Consider the following 22217-nt stretch of genomic DNA (forward strand, 5'->3'; position numbering starts at 1 on the left):
GTTGATCAAAGCTATCACCAGGGTTATTCAACTCATATTTATATGAGATGTCACAAGTCTCTTGAGGACAAGTAAGTTAATATCACTCAGTTTATCCCTACTGTTTTTCTCCTTTTATCTTCAAGGGGCCTGGAAATTCTCTGGGAAGATTGTCAAAATATCTTCTTTCCTCCTCCAAATACTACTTCATGTCTCCAGATCCTGTAACTAAAGGAATCCTCTTCACAGTTGTTACTGTTTTCATATCCAAGTATCTTCCCAAGAATGACTTTGTTAGAGGTATCTGTGTGTGCCTGTGTGTTTGTGTGTGTGTGGTATGACCAAATTTACATAAGCAGTCCTCAGCTCTGAGATTTTTTTCATAACACTTATCTATGAAATACCTAGGAGATATGATCAGAATGGAGTTAGAGAATGTGAATGGACTTTTAAAAAGAGGGCAAAACAGGAAAAAAAAATTACCACTGGAAATCACTCATGGAGATGAAAGAGCTGACACTGTGACAATGGGTCAAAATGCAAAGATGGACTAAAAAAGGCAGAAAGTAGAGGTAATGATCATTGCAGAGAAGGCTGTGAATATATGTTAGAAATTACTAGACTAGATTGTATAAGGTCACCGGGGCAAAGTCACAGAGTGGCAAAGAGATCAGAGAGAATATATAGACCATGTCCCAGTACTTGGTACCTGGAACATAGTATGAAATCAACAAATGCTGTCTGAATGAAGGGACAAAAGACAGAGGGTGAGCGCTGAGGGGAAGTGGAAGCTGAAGAGAGAAACTGGGAAGCTTGCTCTCTGTAACAGAGCATTTCAGGAAAAAAGGATGAGTGGAAACGAGTACCTTGGTTATTCCCTCCAGAACCACAGGAGACTCAAGAACGAACATGAGATTTTAAGGTGAGACAGAAAGATGTTTATCAGAGAAACTGGACTCTGACCTTAGATTCTTTAGAAACTAAAGAGCTACTCCTTCAGGTGCATTTCCCTGAATCAAGGCCAAATGAAACTACACTTAAGTTGTTTGGTAAATAAAATGTGTGTGTGAAAATCACTGATGCGACATTGTAATGCAAACAATTTTACAGTCAAGTACTCTTAGTTTTCCTAGGGACTGGTGCTATTTGTTTTTCCTTCTTGCTTTTGCTTTTAACGAATTCTAGTATAGCTGACAACTCTAAATGTGAATCAGGGGAAGCACTGTCCCTTAGAATCTGTGAGGAAATCCTTGTTTATATCTTTCTCAAACCAGTGAGTTTAACTTCAGAGGCTGACTACCAGTCAACACTGAAACTTCTGAAAGTGAGATATGATTGCGCATGCATCATAAAACACGTGACAAAACCATTGCATAATGTCTAACTTCCTCAAGCAAAATTGACAAATCTGAAATGTTCTGTATTTTATGAAAAGATAAAAGAGCATACAGTTTTGATGATTTTGGAATATTACATACATGTACATTCCCCATCACTAAAAACAGATTACTCAATGTTGAAAACAGTGTTACCATTAACAGTCATGGTCTCTGTGTTATGGTATTTGTGACTGTTAAATTATACCACAGCCATTAAGTAGGACTATTTGGAGCTATGACTACCCAAGAAACTGGACTAGGTGTTAGTTTTTCTAGAACATCTCAAAACAATTTGTTTTGTTAAGATAAACTTAAACATTGGAGTTTACATTTCCAATGGAATTCCGATGAGTTTGTTTCCATCTGATTAGAAAGCAAATCCCCCCACAATCATTAGCACAGAAAACTGAATGAATTCAAGTTGTCTTTAATGTCAAATGGAATTCAGTCATAAATCTCAGTTCCCCTCATTCCCATCATTACTGCTCTCTTTCAAGGCCATCACTGCATTTAAAATGTCCCTGAATCTCTTCACTCTGCTCCTGCTAACACACACATAAATAGACACAATGTTATATGGCAGATAAGGCTGGAGCCAGGATTTGATCCTCATCTATCTGGCCCAAACATCAATCATACCATTATACCATACTGTGATATTTCAGCATAGGCAAAAAAAGAGGCAAAATTCCTGTAGCCCTTAAAAATAATCCTTGATTATTTCCTTGAGGAAAAAATATTTGGAAATCACTGGTCTATACTAGTGAGCTAGTCATTCAATATTTCTTAGTAAATCTGAGATGAATCAATGACTATGATAAAGTGATGTTCTATGCCATCACAGTATACTGCAAGGTTATGATCATTAATAATGTGGGTAGCATCAGGTACGTTGTTGCTGAGTTGCTGGTCCCGCCTGAGATGGAATGTGCGTCTTTGGTGTACCATCTCCCAAAGAGCGACACTGTTAGGACAGGCTCAGATGATCCATTCTTGTTTACCAAACGCCCATCTTCTAGTACCTAAAGGAAAAGTGGGAAGAGTATAGCCAACTTAATTAAAATATACATTACATGCAGACTCATGATTTTGAAACCACCCTAGATATCACAGTTGATCAAGTAAGTTACTAGGAAAGGGGCCTGGGGCCAGGGCTTGGGGAACCGGTGGGAAGGGTAGGGGACAGCTATTTTATATGTAAGGAAGACTAGAGCCATTCTATAAGGTTCAATAATTGAGTTTACACAATCAAATGTAACCTTTAACAGAAAGTCAGAAATCATCAGTAGCAAAAATTTAATTGAGTCCAATTATATGCAGGATAACCAGGAGCCAGAAGAGTACAAATAGCACTCTTCCCTCAAGAAGCTTAAAAGTTAGTGCTAAAAACTGAGCAGATTCCAAATATAAAGAGAGAAATCAGTATAATAGTATCTTGGCAAGAGAAACAGGTATGTGCTTAGGAAGTCTGAGAAGGAATAGCTGATCTGGTCAGCTTCTCAGAGTGGGAAACAACCTGCTACAAGGAGGAGAATTTCTCCCTGGGGTTGTATGACGGAAGACTCTGTGCCAAGTGGAGATCAAGCCGCAAAGGCTCATTCTAAGACAAATATGTGTGTGGCGGAGGCTGGCGGGGCGCTGTGGGTGGCCTTCCCCAGACTCACAGTGTGCTAGGCAATGTGCGTGCTTGCTCATCCCCATTTGGTTAGAACCAGTGAGATATTCACCCCCATTTTATAGGTAGGAAATTCAGAGGTTAACTGAAGCACAAACTTGCATAATTAGTTTCAGAGACCAGTGCTGTGGTATGTAAGCTCACAACAACAGACTGTTAAATCTCCAGGAACTTTGACAGCTGGTTGTTAAGCATGGCTGTTCTTGAAACTGATCGTGGTGAGAGTATTTACACCATGATAATTGGCAAATGCCACACATCAGAGCTTTGCTTCTCCCTTAGAGAGTGGCTTGTTACAATTTATAGTGCACCACTAGTTGAAGATTAGTGAAGAGAAGAGTAAGGCATATGTCCAAAAAGAAAAGCAAGGGTTAGATATGCAAAAATTGTGAACGATCGGATCTCTCCTGAAGTCACAGAGGCTTCTCTGTAAGGGAGTAATGTATGCAAAATAATGGAACAAGAAGAAACACAAATAGACAACAGAACAAGAAAAGAAAATGAATTTACAGAAAGAAACACAAATAGAGAGACAAGAGAACAAGAAATAAAGAAAATGAATTTATCAGTTGTGGAAAGGACAATTTGGATGGGGGAAGAACTTAGAGGGTAAGAAATTAGATGCTTCATAACTAGAAGTAGAAAATAGCTAAATATCCTCAAAGATAATTATTGTGGTGACACATAAACATAAAAACACAGCTCACTAACAAGTTGTCAAATGCACAACCTGTTGGTAGTTAGTTAAGTGTTCATTGTTTCTAAATTGTTTCTTGTTTACTAAACTGTTCATTAAAAGAACAAAAATGAAATACCAGAGGTATATTTCAAATTATAGTTGGGTGAAAGTTTGAAACAAGTTAAACACAAATATTTCGTTTTCTTGTGACTTTTCATTAATATAGTAAAATCGTGTCTATGTTAACTTCCTTGGGATTAACTTTTCCATATCAGTGATTGTATCTTAGGTTCTAGCTAGAACTTAGCATTTTTACTAGTTTCCTGTTACAAATTTTCCTAAAATATACCGTATAATTAATTGACCTCCTAAATAGTATATACTCAGTATAATTTGATCTTTTTGATTATTCTCTTACACTGGGAGTTCTTACCCACAAAAATCAAATCAATCAATCAACCCACCAAAATGTGGGACTATGGAAAAATACAGGTCTCACCCCCAGAGACTCTGATTTACTGATCTACAATGGGACCTGGTCTCTTACTCTTCCAGTCCGTCTGCACATTGACCTATACTTAGCTGATGTTCAGTACATGTGGCCTAATTCTGGCAACATTTTCCTCCAGTTGTTGATAAACGGTTAACTAGGGACACCTTCTGAGGTAACTGACTAAAAATACATCCTGACACTTGTACAATGCTTCACTGTACAAGTGCTTTCACATGCATTCCCAAATCAGTGAGGAAGATATTCTCCCCCATTTTATAGGTAGCAAATTCAGAGGTTAACTGACTTGCACAAACTTACATAATTAGTTTCAGAGACCAGACTTCTGATAATATACCAGAGTTAACTTCAAATAGTAAAGTAATGTTTCCCAGAGTTGTGGTCAATAACACTTCATACCCTTAGCTTGAACCAAGGGTGGGGAAAAGATAAGAAGTAAACATACTGAAATCTTTGCAGAAGGGATCTTAAAAGATAATGTGTAAATATATGTTGATGGAGAGTCCATAACCAGGGAAACTGGGGAAACACTCAGGAAAACATGGTTGGTGTGACTCTTGTAAAACACTTGTCATCTATGGTATTAGAACTGATATCTCTAGAAATAGCAAGTTAACAGATCAGCAAGTTAACATGATCTGCAAAGTTTCTAGAGAAAGAATAACTAAAAGATAAAATTCTTGATCGTTGATTTTTTTTTTTTTATTGTTCATTTGGTTATTTGGTTCTTCCTTTTGTCTTTCTTATGAGTTTACTTGGTGTCCGTTCCTTAGAACCTGATGAACTTCAGGGAAAGTCATGCCACAGAGAATCTACACTTGTAAAATGAAAACCAGTACCCTAACTAGGAAACATCCTCCAAGGAACTGTTATACCAAAACCCCTGCTTGCCAGCAGACAAATGCCTCTTTTATAGCTCTGAGGAGTCAACACACAGTGTATCCCATTTCTTCTTTTTGCAAATAAGCTGGAGTAGACGCCGCTGCTGCTGCTAAGTCACTTCAGTCGTGTCCGACTCTCTGTGACCCCATAGACGGCAGCCCATCAGGCTCCCCGTCCCTGGGATTCTCAGGCAAGAACACTGGAGTGGGTAGATGAGATATGGCCCAAATGATAAGTATAATGCAAGTGCCTAATTTATTTATTTATTATCATTTTTGGCCATACCATGCAGCATGCAAGATCTTACTTCCCTGATCAGGGATCAAACCCATGCCGCCTTCATTGGAAGTGCAAAGTCTTAACCACTGGACTGCCAGGGAAGTCTCTGTAAGTGCTAAATTTAAACGGTAGATATGATCCTTCCCTCTCCTCCCTCCTTCTATACAAAAATAAAGGGCCAGTGTCCAAGGACAGGAGGTAGCATGACTAATTCTGGGAATTTTGAGTTGAGATCAACAAATTAAGTTAAGTGCTTAACCAGTTACTATTTTGTTTTATTCTCTCATTGTTTCCTACTGCCTAAAACCATTTGTGATGAAAAGTTTAAAATCTTCATCAACTAGCACCACCAACTTCTTCAAGTATATTGATGTGGTTCAGAGTGATAATCACATGGCATCTCGGACTTTGGAACTTTAATGTGATCTGGAAAACTCCAACTGTTTTTTGTCTTTCTCCCATGGATGAGACTCTTTTGTGAGATAAATGTTCTGTCCTATTTTGGAGCAAATCCTCAAAGAGATACAAGTCTAAGAGTACATGGCATGGGGAAAATTTTTCAAAACAGTACCCAGAAAATTAGATTGTGTGCTCAGTTGAAATGGCAAGGCTTAGCTAGGTGGGATGCATGGTGACAAAGGAGATCCATGAGGGAAGGCATGTATGTATACATATAGCTGATTCACTTCATTGGACAGCAGCAACTAACACACCATTGTAAACTAATTGTAAACTAACTGTAATTAAAAAATAAAATGAATGGCAAGGCTTACAAGACACAGTGCACACATACCACTAGACCCCATGTCTTCCTAAGCTTACCTGAGTGAACCCTACCCTCCTTTCTTTCACTTCCTTGAATTTGCAGATAATTTCAACTTATCGACACATGTTTGTGCCAGGCTATCAACTTTTAACTATTGGATTTCAGTTCCAGATCTCTTACTTCAGATCTGATCATGGTTTTCTGTAGTTGGCACCAAAGGTTTTATTCCAGCCTCAATGTGCTCCCGAGATTCTCTGCCTTTACTGGGTTCTATGGCAGCCAAGGATTCCAGTTCTCTGAGTTTCCCAGCCTTAAGGCTGCACTGTATGTTAAATTGTTGGTGTCACAGAATCAAACATTTTTACAGATGTGACATATTCCAATCTGATAATACAAGCAGACACAGATATATAACCATAAGCAGTCTGCAATTTTAAAGATTCCCTTGCTTGATGCTTTGGATTAATTAGCTTAGATTCTATTTTTCTTTTGTAAAAACAAAAAATGCAATGATTTCATTTAGGTTTCTAAAACTCTGCCACCATTTGTCACAGTTTGATGAAGACATTAAATTCCAAACTTGTGGAGTGTGTGTATGTACATGTATGTATATGCACCATGTACTAAGTAGCAGATATAAACCTGCAGAATCTTAATTTGAGACCAGCTTAATTTGTGGATGAGCTAGCTATGACCACTGTGGTTTATGAAATAAATATTTGATTTTCTATTTGTCTTCACATGTTCAAAAAAAGAAATTAAAACTCTGTAAGCAAATATTCTGCAATGAATGGTTCCTCAGACTCATAGGCCTTAGGTATCTTGTGTTGTTCCAACAAAGTGTCATCACATAAGAATTAGTTGCTGTAAGTTACAAATATGGTCACAAACCCACTTCCCCCTCTTATCCATACCCTTTGCAATATGATTTCACAGCTCTTCCCATTGAGAGTTCTGCATCATTTATTTCTTCACCCTTTGAATCTACATTGGTCATGTGACTTGCTTATGGTAGATGAAATATTTGCAAACACAGTCCAAGCAGAGACTTGAAAAGAACTTGCCTATTGTGTTTCTTTCTCGATTTATGCTCTTGGACTCTTTCATTTAACATGTGGACAAGCCCAGGCTTTTTGGAAGATAAGGGACCACAGAACGTGCCTCCAGTCATTCCAGCTGTTCAAGACATGGCCATCACCAACCAACCAACCCCAGCCAGCTCACTCGCTAACGGCAGATGCATGAATGAGCCCAGCCAAGATCAGCTGAGCCCCTTCTAGTCCAGAAGAACAGCTTAGTCACATCCAGTTCACAGCACCAACCACAATATCAGGCTAAAGAAACGGTTATTGTGCAAAGCCATGAAATTTTGAGGAAGTTTGTTACACAGCAAAGGTTAACAGAAACTGTTTTCTTAGCCTGTTTTGTTTGACTTCAGAAGACAGATAAAACGAAGACACTCTTAAAATTCTCCTACCTCAAATTTTTCAGGTGCCAGCTTGATTTTAGAAAGTAGCACTTCAGGAAAAACATACTCTGTTCCAAATGTGCCGCTTAGGGAGAACATTTCAAATCTCGTCAGAGCAGTTTCTACTGGCTGTCCACACGTTGCCAAATTAGTAGATCCGCATTTCAGCATTGTGCATACCTGTGTAGAAGAGATGCATATAAATTCCAACACCTTGAATCTAAGTTACTTGTACTAGAACTCTTGACTCAGTTTATAGCAAAGAAAATATTTTCTCCATTTGCTAAAGGGATTGGATCATATAATTACTTGATTCATTGGAAATGGCAAATGATTAAGAGCCAACCCACACATCCTGGGCAACCAGTGGATTGAAAGCAAGAAGCCAGTTTTCATAATAGGAAAGAACAAATCCGACTCCATATTGGATCTGGTTCTATTACTTTAACCTTTGTATTCTAGTGCTTTTGCTACAAGTTAATCACTGAATGGAGACCGGTGCGCTCAGTTGCTCAGTCACGGCCAACTCTTTGCAACTCCTTGGACTGTAGCCTGCCAGGCTTTTCTGTCCATGGAATTTTCCAGGCAAGATTACTGAAGTGGGTTGCCAGTTCCTCCTCCAGGGGATCTTCCTGAGTCTCTGACATCTCCTGCATTGGCAGGCGGATACTTTACCACTGTGTCACCTGGAAGCCTAAATGGAGGTTGCCTATAAGCTTAAATTATACATAATGAACTGTCTCTGAGAATCATGCCTTTCATGTAATAAGCTAAAATACTTCTGTTTAGCTCATAGGGAATATCTAGACTAGGTCCACTTATGAATGACTACAAGAAGAAACATTTTACATTTCCCTTCCAGAGTCTGACAGGAACCAGGACTTTACCTTTTTCCCTTTCAGTATAAAAGAAGCCTGACTTCTACCTCAGGAAAGACGGTTCCTTGGGACACTAGTCTGCCACTTCAGTCTGCTGGCTTTCCAAATGAGGTCACTGTTCCTTGCCACAACAACTCATATCTCAATTTATTGGTCTGTCCCACAGTGAGCTGTACAAGCTTGAATTTGGTATCAGATATAAACCATTCATCTGGCATGTCAGATGATGGCATTTGGTTCAAGAAAGTGGAACTCTTCGGGCAACAGAAGTACTAAAGTCAAAAGAATGATTAGAATTTTGACCATCTCTCTCTCTCTTTTTTTTTTTCCCATATCTGTTTCCTTAGAAGAAAGCAATGAGGCACAGAGTGTAATAATAAAACGCAAATGCATAGCCAACACTATACAAAAAGCTTGCACTTTAAAAATTTGTCATTGGAAGGGCAGGAAATGACTAGGACATATGGTTACAAGAGCAGTTAAAATAAAAATGATATCCCTACTTATTGTTACTTTTAAAAATTAAAGTAAGACTTTAGATATGTCAGCAAAATTACTTAAGGAAGCCACTTAAATATGTAAGCTAGTTCATTAGTCAATTAGAAAATGAGGTTAATATTTTTTTAATGTGTTCAAAGCAAGCAATCAGATGATACTTAGCTCCCCTGCAAATATCATAGGATTAATCCCAAAGCGTGTGTGTGCGACACTGGCAATGCATGGAGTCAAACCACGAAAAAGCACTGGATTCCCCGGAACAAATATGAAAAGTTGACCCTGGAGTTTACTCACACCCAAATACTCATCTTCACTTGAGTTGAGATTACCTGCCAATATTCTCTTCTCCTTCGCCCATGAAGTCCTGCAAAAGCTCCTAGAACATACACTTCACTCCCCTCCTGTCCTAACATCCTGTAGCTCAGATGACAGCAGAGCTCTTTTTGACACACGGTAAGGTTTCCTGCACTTTCAGAGAGCTTTGTGAAGTTGAACTCATCGTGGGAAATAAATCCCCCGAAGGAATTTTTAGCTCCTGGAAAGGATGTAATGGAGGTGGCGTAGGCACTCCAATTCACGGCTGGTGGGTAGGTCGGGGAGTTCCGGGGATGGGAATCCACCTCCGCAAAGAGGATCTTTCCTGACTCTGTTTCCATATCATGATGGTAGACTTTGGGAGAGTGTGGTGCATAGATACCACTGCCTGTGAATGGAAGACAAGTCTTTTAAAAACAAACAAACAAACAAACCCAACACCCCCAGTTTCCCCATCAGAACTGAGCATATGGTCATGTCACAAGACTAGTCATGAGACGGCACAAGGCATTGAACACCTTGGTACTTCTCCTATTCTCCACTGGAGGAGATTAAAAATGGAATGATCAGTGGTCTCATTCAATAAACTTTGAACATAATTTATTACCATAACAGAAAATTAAGCCAAATATTAAAACCACTGAATCATTGAAGTTTCTGAGATGTGCATGCTAAGTCACTACACTCGTGTCTGATCCTCTGTGATCCTATGGGCTATAGGCCATCAGGCTCCTCTGTCCATGGGGTTCTCCAGGCAAGAATACTGCAGTGGGTTTCCATTTCCTCCTCCAGAGGATCTCCCCAACCCAGGGATAGAGCTGGCATCTCCTATGTCTCCTGCATTGGCAGGCGGGTTCTTTGCCACGGGCCCTTTGAGAGGTAGGGAAGGTAACATAAAAGAACAGTCCCTCCTGTTCTCCATTGTGGTGGTTTTCAAATATGTCCAAAATTCTTCATTATTCCTCTCTCCAATGGCTGGATCTAATTTGTTTTACCTTGAGTGCGGGCTTGACTTAGTGACATACTCCTAATGAATATAATGAGGTAGAAATAAATGGCTTGTGACAAGTCATAAAAAGCTGTTCAGCTTTCCCCTATCTCTCTCCATCTTTCTCTCCTTACTAGCTCTGGAGAAAGTCAACTGCTATATCATGAGGATATATCACACAGCCCTGTGGAGAGACCCATGCGACAAGAAATGAAAGTCTCCTGTCAACAGCCACCGAGAAAGAGAGGAACCCTACCAAGAGCCATACAAGTGAGCCATCCTGAACGCAGACCTGCCAGCCCCAGTCAAGTCTTCAAGTGACTCCTAGCCCAGGCAAAGGCTTGATGTAACCCGAAGAGATGGCCTGAGCCAGGACCACCCAAGCTACTCCCAAGCTCCTGACCAGCACAAACTGTGAGATAGCAGATGTTTGTGGTCTTACGCCACTTCCGCTTTTTACTTTTTGAGTAATTTATTACACAGCAACACATCAATAACACGCTCCTCTGCCTTCACCAGTTTTAGAGCACATCTTGTTTAGTTTCCTGCTTCGCTACATACTGCTGCTGCTGGGTAGTGACTTCAGTCCTGGCTGACTCTGTGAGACGCCATGGACTGTAGCCCCCCAGACCCTCTGTCCATGGAATTCTCCAGGCAAGAGTACTGGAGTGGGTTGCTATGCCCTCCTCCAGGGGATCTTCCCAACCCAGGGATTGAACCCAGGTCTCTGCATTGCAGGCAGATTACCACTGAATTACCAGGGAAGCTCTTGCTACTTACTAGCTGATGCCTTTGGCAGGTTACTTGCATTTTTGTGTGTCTCAGTTTTCTAATCCACAAAACCAGACTGATAATCCTCAGCCCACACATAAAGTTGTGAGGATAAATGAAATAATACACATAAAAGTCTTAACATAGACATAGCTATTATATGTAGCTGTTATTGTAACAGTAGCTCTTCTTTTCTTCTTCTTCTTTTTTTTTTTTTTTTTGTGAACAGATACAAGCTTAGTGAGAAGTTCCAACAAAGAACTAAAAAAAATTACAACAGGTCATATCCAAAGCATGAGTTTCTCTCCATTTAGAAATATAATCTGCAAACCACATCTAGTCATGGATTACCTGTCATTTTTAGGTTGATATTATGTGTGTTTGCTGCAAGAAGATTAACTCTCATTCCCATTGCCCATGCTGAATGAAATTCAATAGCTGTCAAAAGGGGCAAAACGTTCATCCAAGCTGTGGGAAACAATATGGTGTCCACGTGGAAATCTTTCACCAGGGTCACAGCAGGATCATGGAAGAGAATATCAAAGCACGTGAAAATGCCAAACTTTCCAAAGGTGGTGTTGAAAGTCACCAACTCCGGCTTTTCGGGGACATCAAACTGAAGCTCACGGTAGAGGTGGTACTGTAATAAACACCCAGGATAAAACCAGAAAAGCCTTGTTTATTGAAGAGATGACACATGAAGACCTTCCAAGTTAGTAATTACCTGCTCAACAGTGGGAAATCTATAGAAGGTGAATGCCACTGGTGATTGGAAGCTAACTTTCAAAGAAAAATAAGGAGAAATATAGTTTCTCTCTGTCTCTCTGTGTCTCTCTCTGTCTCTGTCTCTCTTGCTCTCCTTTTCTTTCTCTCTCTCCCTCCTCTTGTCTCTTCTTACCTGCCTCCCTCTCTCAATTAGGGCCAAATATCTCCCCATGAATTGCAAACACTATGTGCTTCTTGAAAGATGAAGATTTACATCATTTTTCTTTGAGTCCCTGGTACCTAAAAATACAATTGTTGTTGCTTAGTTGCTGAGTTGTGTCCAGTTCTTTGTGATCCCATGGACTATAGCCCGCCAGGCTCCTCTGTCCATGGGATTTCCCAGAAAAGAATACTGGAGCTGGTTGTCATTTCCTTCTCCAGGGGATCTTCCTGACCCAGGGATTGAACCCGAGTCTCCTGCATTGGCAGGTGGATTCTTTACCACTGAGTCACCAGAGAAGCAGAAATATAATAGGTACACAATAAATATCTGTTAAGCAGGTGAGGGAGGCCCCATCCCTGTTTACCATGTCCCTTCCAAAGTAATCTCAGGGACTGTTATCCAGTTTTGAAAATTGTTGTTAAACACAAATGTTTTATTTCATTCTGATTCCTTCCAAGTAAGGTTGAGAAACAAACCTAGTCTAATTTGCTAATCAGGGTCAATAGCTTAATAAAATGATTTGCAAAGTAGCAAAAGCTGAGAGTTAGAAGCAAGACTATTAAAACTCCTCTCAACGTTTATTTTCTATCTAAAAATTTTTTAACTGAAATTTACTAGCATTTTAAGAATCAATCAACAAAAGTACTCTTATCAGCTCCATATGTCAGAGGACATCGGTCACGAACTGTTCTGAGGTGCCCTGCCGGGAGAGTAGGAGCTTCTCACTTTAGGATGACTCAGGTCCTCACTAGCTGCCCACATCCTGTACACTGCGCCATCCTGCCATTTACTGGGTCTAGTTAAGTGGATTGATCAACTATGTTATCAGTTTAACTAGGTCAACACTTACAGAATAGAAGAGTAACTGCAAAAAATAGCCTTTAAAATGATACTAACGATGCAAACACGGTCTCCAAAATAACAAAAATGGCATTTCTATTCCTAATTTGAGACACATTTTTGAGAACATGAAAGTTTAATTACATTTGAAAACAAGTTGACAGACCCACAAGATTACATAGAAAGCTTTTGGAAAGTTTTGGGTCTTATTTATAAATGCACAAATAAATGCATAAATAAATATAAACATATTTTTAAGGACTTGTGTTAAATTCTTTTTCATAGAGGTATATGATCAAAAACATCTTTGATAATATATCTTTCTTCTTGACTAAAATTTATTTTTTACCTAGGACTTCCTGGAGATAATTTCTCCACTCAGAAGATTCTGAGGTTCCAATATAAGATGATTAGAAAACAGAATATGGGACAGGAAAAGGGACATTCACACAGACCTGCACACCCCATATTCATGTAAAAGTTCAGTCTCTCTCCCTGCCCAATTTGGTACAAAATTATGGCTTTTGGTTATTTCATTCCTTCAGGTTATTTTACTCAGATTTTAAAGTAAAAATTTTATAATTTGACCTTAAATCAATAAAAGGATAATTAAACCAACTGGTAAAGAAACTAAAAAATAAAGATCATTTTTGTAACTTGATAGAAAACAAAGAAATTAGCTTCTATGAAACTGATTCATACAATATGAAAACACCCTTTATCATTTTAGTGTTAAATGGCATCCAGGTCAGGAAGCAACAGTTAGAACTGGACATGGAACAACAAACTGGTTCCAAATAGGAAAAGGAGCACGTCAAGGCTGTGTATTGTCACCCTGCTTATTTAACTTCTATGCAGAGTACATCATGAGAAACGCTGGGCTGGAGGAAGCACAAGCTGGAATCAAGGTTGCCAGGGGAAATATTAATAACTTCAGATATGCAGATGACACCACCCTTATGGCAGAAAGTGAAGAAGAACTAAAGAGCCTCTTGATGAAAGTGAAAGAAGAGAGTGAAAAAGTTGGCTTAAAGCTCAACAATCAGAAAACTAAGACCATGGCATCTGAACCCATCACTTCATGGCAAATAGATGGGGAAACAGTGGTTGACTTTATTTTTTTGGGCTCCAAAATCACTGCAGATGGTGACTGCAGCCATGAAACTAAAAGATGCTTACTCCTTGGAAGAAAAGTTATGACCAACCTAGACAGCATATTAAAAAGCAGAGACATTACTTTGCCAACAAAAGTCCGCCTAGTCAAGGCTGTGGTTTTTTCAGTAGTGATGTATGGATGTGAGAGTTGGACTATAAAGAAAGCTGAGTGCTGAAGAATTGATGCTTTTGAACTATGGTGTTGGAGAAGACTCTTGAGAGTCCCTTGGACTGCAAAGAGATCCAACCAGTCAATCCTAAAGGGAATCAGTCCTGAATATTCATTGGAAGGACTGATGTTGAAGCTAAATTCTAATATTTTAACCACCTGATGTGAACTGACTCATTTGAAAAGACCCTGATGCTGGGAAAGATTGAGGGCAGGAGAAGAAGGGGACAACAGAGGATGAGATGGTTGGATGGCAGCACCAACACAATGGACATAAGTTTGAGTAAACTCTGGGAGTTGGTGATAGACAGGGAGGCCTGGCGTGCTGCAGTCCATGGGGTCGCAAAGAGTCGGACATGACTGAGCGACTGAGCTGAACTGACTGGTATCCAGATGACAGTCATCTCAGTATCCTTTGTATCAATATTAAAATTATTTGTTTTATATATGCAAAAACTTTATCTTGATCCTGGACTTACAAAACCTTTCTTACAGATCTCAGTCTACAATTTAATCCACATTTCTAAAATGTCTTTTTTTTTTATTGCTCTCTTTTAAAAAATATTGGTAACATCATATTGACAAACCTAGATGAAAAACCTTGACAGTGTATTAAAAAGCAGAGACATTACTTTGCTGACAATGGTCCATCTAGTCAAAGTTATGGTTTTTCCAGTAGTCATGTATGGATGTGATAGTTGGACCATAAAGAAGGCTGAAAGCCAAAGAATTGATGCTTTTGAACTGTGGTGCTGGAGAAGCCTTGAGAGTCCCTTGGATACCAAGGAGACCAAACACATCAATCCTAAAGGAAATCAACCCTGAATATTCATTGGAAGTACTGATGCTGAAACTGAAGCTCCAATACTTTGCCATCTGATGTGAAGAGACAAGTCATTGGAAAAGGCCCTGATGCTGGAAAAGTTTGAAGGCAAAAGGAGAAGAGGGTGGCAGAGGATGAGATGGTTAGATAGCACCACCGACTCAATGGACATGAATTTGAACAAATTCCAAGAGCTAGTGAAGGACAGAGAAGCCTGGCAAGCTGCAGTCTGTGGGGTTGCAAAGAGTCGGACATGACTTAGTGATTGAACAACAAGAATAAAACATCATATTATAAGGAAATGAAGCTCTATCTCCTAAACACAGAATACACCCTTCTCAAAGGAGGCTCCATTTTACACACTCACCCCGTCTTACCTTATGGTAACGTGCCACCAGCTTTCCCGTTTTATCATACACCACGTTGGTGTTGTATTGATAATGGCCATTAGAAGGACACTTGGTATGACTGGAATTACATGGTTTTTTGTCACCCATATTTGCCACGACATAGATAGAGTTGTTCTTGGCCAGGCAGCTGAGTCTTGCTTGTACTGGTGTATGACCAAATCTAAATCAAATTTTAATTAAGACATTTCAATGTCAAAGAGAGAAAGGCCAATACTGTATGATATCACTCATACATGGAATTTTTAAAACTCAAACTTGTAGAAACAGAAAATAGAACAGTGGATATCGGAAGTTGGATTGTGGGAAATTGGGGACATGTAGTTTAAGGGTACAAACTTGTAACTTATAAATAGATAAATCCCAGAGACTGAATGCATAACATAATGCTTATATTCATATATATGCATGTATGATAAACTTTAAAGTCACTATGAAACTAGGTCTGAATTTTCTCACATACACACAAAAAATACTAATTATGTGACATGATAGAGATCATATTTAGAAGTCACAAGTTATACTTGGTGAATTTTTTCCACATTGTATCTATTAGTCCAGCAATTCATTATTCACTCTCCTGTAGCAACTGTTTTCATCTCTTCAAGAGATCACTCCATCAACACACACATATACACTAGTACCTCTCATCTGTGGAAAAAAAATAAAATACAAACCTCTCTTGACCCCCACATGCCCTTCTAATTTATTTTTTCCTTAGGTCCCTAGGTTCATAGGTCCCTCTTAAAATAAAACTCCCTGAAATAGCTGGCCCCCTTTCTGGATCAGCCCATCTTCTCCCATTCTCTTTGGAAGTGCTCAGATCAGGCTTCATTGCTCTCGTTCCACCCGACAATCCCTACTAATGCAAGTGATGACAGCCACATCTTATCTTATCTTGTACCACTTCTGCATCGGCTGACTGAGTTACACCCCGCTCCTGGAAACACTTCACCCCACCTATTGGACCCCACTCTCTCGTCCTCCTACTCACTGGCGGCTCTTCTCCATCTCCTTTTCTGGTTCCTCCTCTTCTGCCCTGACTCTAAACATTGAAGTTTCCTGTGGCTCAGGCAATAGATTACTTCTCTTCTCTAACTCATTCCATAGGTGAACCCATCTTGGTGTTAAATATTGTCTCTCTATTAGAGATACGTTTCTCTTCTTTTTCAAAGGGAATTTTATTCTTTTATTATTTCCAACAATAATCCAGCTCCTAAAGTCTTGAATTTAAGATGTATTGGGGAGTTTGGTTCTTGGTAGTTTGGGAATAGTTAAATGAGCTCTCCTTCTGGGTCGTGGTGGCAAAGGTGTCTCAGTTTGTTAGCGGTGCAATCCAAAGTTACATGTGTTATTCTGGTGGTGGAATCCACTGGAACCCCCTGGAAATAGTAGCACTGTTAGCCACTGGACCAAGGCCAGCCGTGAGGGCCATGACCTTTGGACTCTGGAGATTCCAAGACAATAAAGTGACAAATAGCAGAATAAAAAAGAAGGGACATGATCCTTCCATCTGTGCCTTTCTTTTTAGCTGTGACTCTGTGGCCTTACATAGCAGTCATGCAAAATAGTCTATAATTCTTATCTTTGGATTTGAAATGAGTGTAAAAAAGAATGTTTGCATGGCTTATTGAAAAATCTGACTACTGTGTCTTTACAATGAACAGAATAACTTTATATGATGAAAGTAATGTTTTTGTTCTTACTGTAGAAATACTTTTTTTCAAAGTTTGTACATGATTAAGGACATAAAAAAATGTGCTTGACAGGTCTCTTGTTTTACCCAGAATAAAGAATGTGCAGACCTGTGGTTACATCTGTGAATAGATCATTCTTTGAGACAGTTCTTCCTCCTCTGAGGACCAAGATTTTTGCTCTTTAACAGTACCGACCAGTGTGGAGTTGGCATACCTTTGTGTGTGCTCAGATGGTCAGTTGGGTCTGACTGTTAGTGACCCCATAGACTGTAGCCTGACAGGCTCCTCTATCTCTGGGGCTCTTCAGGCAAGAGTACTGGAGTGGGGAGCTGTTTCCTCCTCCAGGGGATCTTCCCAGTTCAGGGATGGAACCCATGTCTTTTATGTCTCCTGCATTGGCAGGCAGATTCTTTACCACTAGGGCCACCTGGGAAGCCCAGCATAGCTTTACTGATAAATTATTAATATTATTTGAGAATAGTCACACTAAATGTGAAAGGAATAGAGTGAGCGCCATGTCAGGATATCTTTTTTAAACTAAGTATGACTATCAGTATTTAAAAATGCAACTACTATTCTTGTGTAGATGATAGATATTGTGTTTTATTTCCTAAAGCTTAATAGGTTTGAGTATGGACTTTATTTGTAGAAAGCAAATAAGAGGAAATCTATAAAAGCATGTCTCAAAATAATTATCTATTTATCCATCCTATAAACTACATTATGACATGTGTTTCATTGAGAGCAATGTGATTTGAAAAAAAATGAGATTACGGGGGACCCAGATTTACTTAGATATTTATAGATGGTTCCTGATTTGAACTGCCACTGGCAAAGTACATTCATGACCTCACCAATAAGAATCTGATAAGATTCACTTTTGATTTTTAAAGCACAATTAAGTGTTCTGGAGCTTGCATTTAACAGGCAGTTTAAATTCAAACCCCCAGATGACTCTTTCTCATGACTACATTTCTGCTTCCTTACCGTAGATCTTTAGACATTTGCTGATTACATGGGTGAATGAGTGAATGAATAAATGAAAAAGAATGGATTGATAAGTACTCTTATCCATGTTAGTAAATCTGATTTGAAAATGTTTTTCTCCCTGATTTTCTACCTCGAACCCTGACCTTGTATTTCATGCCAGACTCAAATATATATCTGCCAGGGTTACATCTCCACTTGGATGTCTATTAAGTTACAGCTCAAACTTCAGATGCATAAAATTGATTTCCTAAGTTCCATCCCAGACTTGCTATTCCTTCATTGCTCCTGTAACTGACCAGGACCCTAGGGGACCTAACCAGGACAGCCTCCCCCACCCCACCCCCACCCTGCCCTGTCTTCTACCTACCTCTTTTTTGTAGAAAAACTTTAGTCTCCCAGGCCTCCCCTGAGTCACAAAAATTTAGCTCAAGAATTAATGACTGGAAGAATGTAAAGACATAGGAACAAAAAAATAGCAGTTGGGCCAGGAGGACTGGTAACAATTTAAAGAATAGATCAGCCATACAGGAGCACAGAATGTTAGGTCTTCCCCTGAGGACATAAAAATCAGTGTCTGACACACATTCCTAGTTGTTTTGCAGACATAAAACCCTTACCAGATGGAAAAAGCTAAGTGCATGAAGGCCATGAGCATGTAGCCCCCAGTATGGCTGGAATCTGAGGACTGATGATGTTAACCCCTGTGACATCACCCTATTACCTCTCCATCAGCTAACCAGAGAATTGTGCATGAGCTGATCACACACCCTGCAACTCTCTCCCTTACCTTGCCTTTAAAAACCCTTCTCTAAAGACCCAGAGGGATGGGATGGAGAGGGAGGTGGGAGGGGGGATTGGGAAGGGGAACACATGTAAATCCATGGCTGATTCATGTCAATAAATATTATTTAAAAAAATAAAATAAAATAAAAACCCTTCCCTAAAATCCATCGGGGGTTTGGTTCTTTTGAGCATTAGCCACTGGTACTCCTGGCTTGACACTGAACTTTCCTTCACCACGACCTTGTATCAGTAGATTGTCTTTCCAATGCCTGGACAAGAGAAACCAAACTTGGTTCACGAACAATCCCTATGTCCATAAATGGCAAGTTTGTGTCTCCAACTGCTTAGGCCAATCATTTGGGAGTCACTCTTTTGTTTGTTTGTTTGGAGAATTTTGTTTTGGCTGTAAGGCATGTCTTGTGGGATCTTAGTTCCCTGGCCAAGGATTGAACCTAGCCCCCTAAAGTAGAAGTTCGTAGTCCTAACCATTAGCAGTAATCTTTGGATGTTGGACTACTTTGTTTACTTTTATTTGTTTGGTTTTTTCTTGGAGGTGGGGGTTGTTGCAGAAACCCCTATAAATCTTGGCTCCTCCCTTACCTCTTTGGACCAGTCCAAAGAAGTATCTGAGTGACTGAATCCCAGGCTTAAGGCCTTGGTAAAGTCCCAAATAAAACATAACTGTCAAATTTTAGATTGTATTTGTTTTTTTCAGTCAACACCCCTATTATTATCTCCAAATGATATTCTTTATGATAAATGAGTTTGTTTGCATCTATCTTCCCCCACAAGAATACTCATAAGCTATGGGGAGGGCAAAGACTTTGCTTTAATAAGTGCTGTATCCCCTATTCTAAAATAGTATCTGGTACATAGCAGGTGCTCAATAAGTAATCATTAAATGAATTAAATGTGACTACACTGGATGACAATGCAAACCCATTTTCTTTTAAAATTTCTTTTTTGTAGCATAGAACTATGAAAGAGGTATTTACTAACCACCTGGAATAGACCTGTCCTCCAGCCTTCACCGTGTGGCTCTAGTGGTAAAGAACAAACCTGCCAATGTAAGAGACATAAGAGACGTGGGTTTGATCAGGAAGATTCCCTGGAGGAGGGCATGCCAAACCACTCCAGTATTCTTGCCTGGAGTATCCCATGGACAGAGGAGGTGGGCTAATGTCCACGGGGTCAGAAAGAGTTGGATACAACTGAGGCAACTTAGCATGCCAAGCATCACCAGTTTTCATAGCTACTGTGGTCTCTGACTGGCCCATAAATTGGCCAAATATGTTGTTTGTTTGTTTGTTTTTTTAACTAAGGAATCCATCTCGCAATCCTACTGTGAGATGAAAAACAAATGGGTTGTCCTCTTCTCAAGACTTCTAGGCAGAAAGGCTGTCCAGCTGTTGCCCCTTTTCTTTCACAGCAAACACCATGGGAAGCATCAGCTCAGAACAAAAACAGGAAAGTGGGGCTGCTGACTGTCATGGAACCCAATGGTCTCCTCGTTGTGTGGCTAAGCACTTTAAAGCTGAGGAAAGCCATTTTCTGATAACCCTTACATAAGCTTCAGACTTAACAGCAGTGCCTCAAAAAGCATGGTACCCATAATCCCCAGCAAAAGTGTGGCAGAGGAATGTTTAATAAGCTTAATTTGAGGTACCAGAGTGAAAAAAAGTATAAAAGGGTAAGATGGTGAGAGGATCTGAGAGTTGAGAAAGAATGAGTATGAAGTATAGAAGTGTTCAACCTGTACCTCAATAATTCAAGCCTTAGTAGGTAGTAGAAGTTATATATTAATAGACATATATATTAAATATTTTATATTGGAAAGTTTCTAAATTAATTTTTCCCAGGAAAATTAGCTTTACGAGCCTAGGAAACTGCAAAATGTCAAAGCATAAAGTCTTATGATTCAGATCTTTCTGCATGGGAAACAGATTCTAGAGCAGAGAGACGATGAAACTGAAGTCTGATATCATCAACAGAGACCTTGGAATATTTTCCGAACACAACCCACGGTCCACTTCAGAAATTAATTTACTATTTATATTCATGAGATTGCCTTCCCCTTAGTTTCTAATCCCAATGATAAATATCTTATTTATATATTTCTCCAAATTTGATAAGCATATTAGATTACAAATAATTGTTAAATGGTATCTAAGTACAGTTTTAAAAATCAGATGAATGTCTACATATATATAAAACTTATACTACATATATGAACAGTTAGGATTTATCATTTTCTGTAGTAAGCATATACATTTTAGAGAATCACAGTACTTTGTACAAACAACTATGACTGGGACTTCCCTCATGGTCCAGTGATTAAGAATTCGCCTTCCAGTGTAGGGGAGGCAGGTTCTATCACTGGTCAGGGATCTAAGGAACTAAGACTCCACATGCTCTGGGGCAATGAAGCCCAGGTGTCACAACTGGAGAAGTCTGCATACTTCAACAAAGACCCAGCATAGCCTAAATAAATAAGTAAATATGTTTTTAAAAATAGGATACTTCAAATACCTGTGGGGGTCTTGACATGGAATCCAGTTCACCTGAGGATCTGGGATATTCTCCAGATAAGGGAAAATGGTTTCCCTGGTAAATTTCCATCCATAAAGTGCATCTTCTGGGGTCACGATGATCTGAGCACCCTGCTCAAAACAAGTTAAATCAGAATTATTTCTCTATGTATGTAGACAATTCAACACTCCAGTTTTCATCAGCTCTCATGCCTGTCTTACGAATTATGATTTGCAGAAATAAAAGAATACCTGCTCAGCTGCCTGCTTAATTGCCTTCTCCAGAATATCTATGTTCTTGTTCATGAGGAACAAGGCCTCACCCGGAGAAACAGGTGTTTTTGTATCACTTGGCAGTATGACAGCATGTTCATACACTGCAGCTTTAAAAGTATCCAGAGCACTGACATGCAGAATTATTAGGGCAAACACTGCCACGGAGGTTTGTAAAGAGGAAGTGATCATGGCTAAGGGATCCTGAGTTCTGCAAGTGAAAGTAACATTCATGCAGTATTTATAGAGGAAGGAACATTTATGTAACATGTGACTGCCAGTTCTTATTTTATAATCTCATGAATATTATGTCTCATCATTTCGGAGGAAACAAATTTCAGTTCCATGAATACAATCAAAAAGTATTACAAGGACTGTACAACATGTACTGTTGATAAAGTGTAATGACAAATTTCAAAAGAAGAATTCAAATATAACACAATTGTACCCTTTTATTAATAGAAAGAAAATAGTTTACTAAATTAACTCTCATATGAAAACTATGACACAATAAATTTCATTTTTAAAAATATCAAAAACCAGATAATAATTTTTT

At 39.2% G+C, this 22217-nt stretch overlaps 1 protein-coding gene across 1 annotated transcript; it reads right to left on the reverse strand.

The window, feature by feature from the left end:
- Positions 1-1769: 1769 nt before the first annotated feature.
- On the reverse strand, positions 1770-21866 carry LOC133047098 (pantetheine hydrolase VNN2-like). Its single transcript, XM_061130130.1, has 7 exons — positions 21641-21866; positions 21390-21520; positions 15361-15553; positions 11420-11708; positions 9324-9697; positions 7628-7798; positions 1770-2380 (listed from the first exon to the last, which is right to left on the reverse strand). Exons 1-7 carry the CDS (start codon positions 21851-21853, stop codon positions 2189-2191), a joined length of 1563 nt encoding a protein of 520 aa, XP_060986113.1. The 5' UTR covers positions 21854-21866; the 3' UTR covers positions 1770-2188.
- Between the last annotated feature and the right edge of the window lie 351 nt (positions 21867-22217).

The sequence above is a fragment of the Dama dama genome, chromosome 26 (genome assembly GCF_033118175.1).
Source record: "Dama dama isolate Ldn47 chromosome 26, ASM3311817v1, whole genome shotgun sequence".
In the NCBI taxonomy this organism is placed as follows: domain Eukaryota; kingdom Metazoa; phylum Chordata; class Mammalia; order Artiodactyla; family Cervidae; genus Dama; species Dama dama.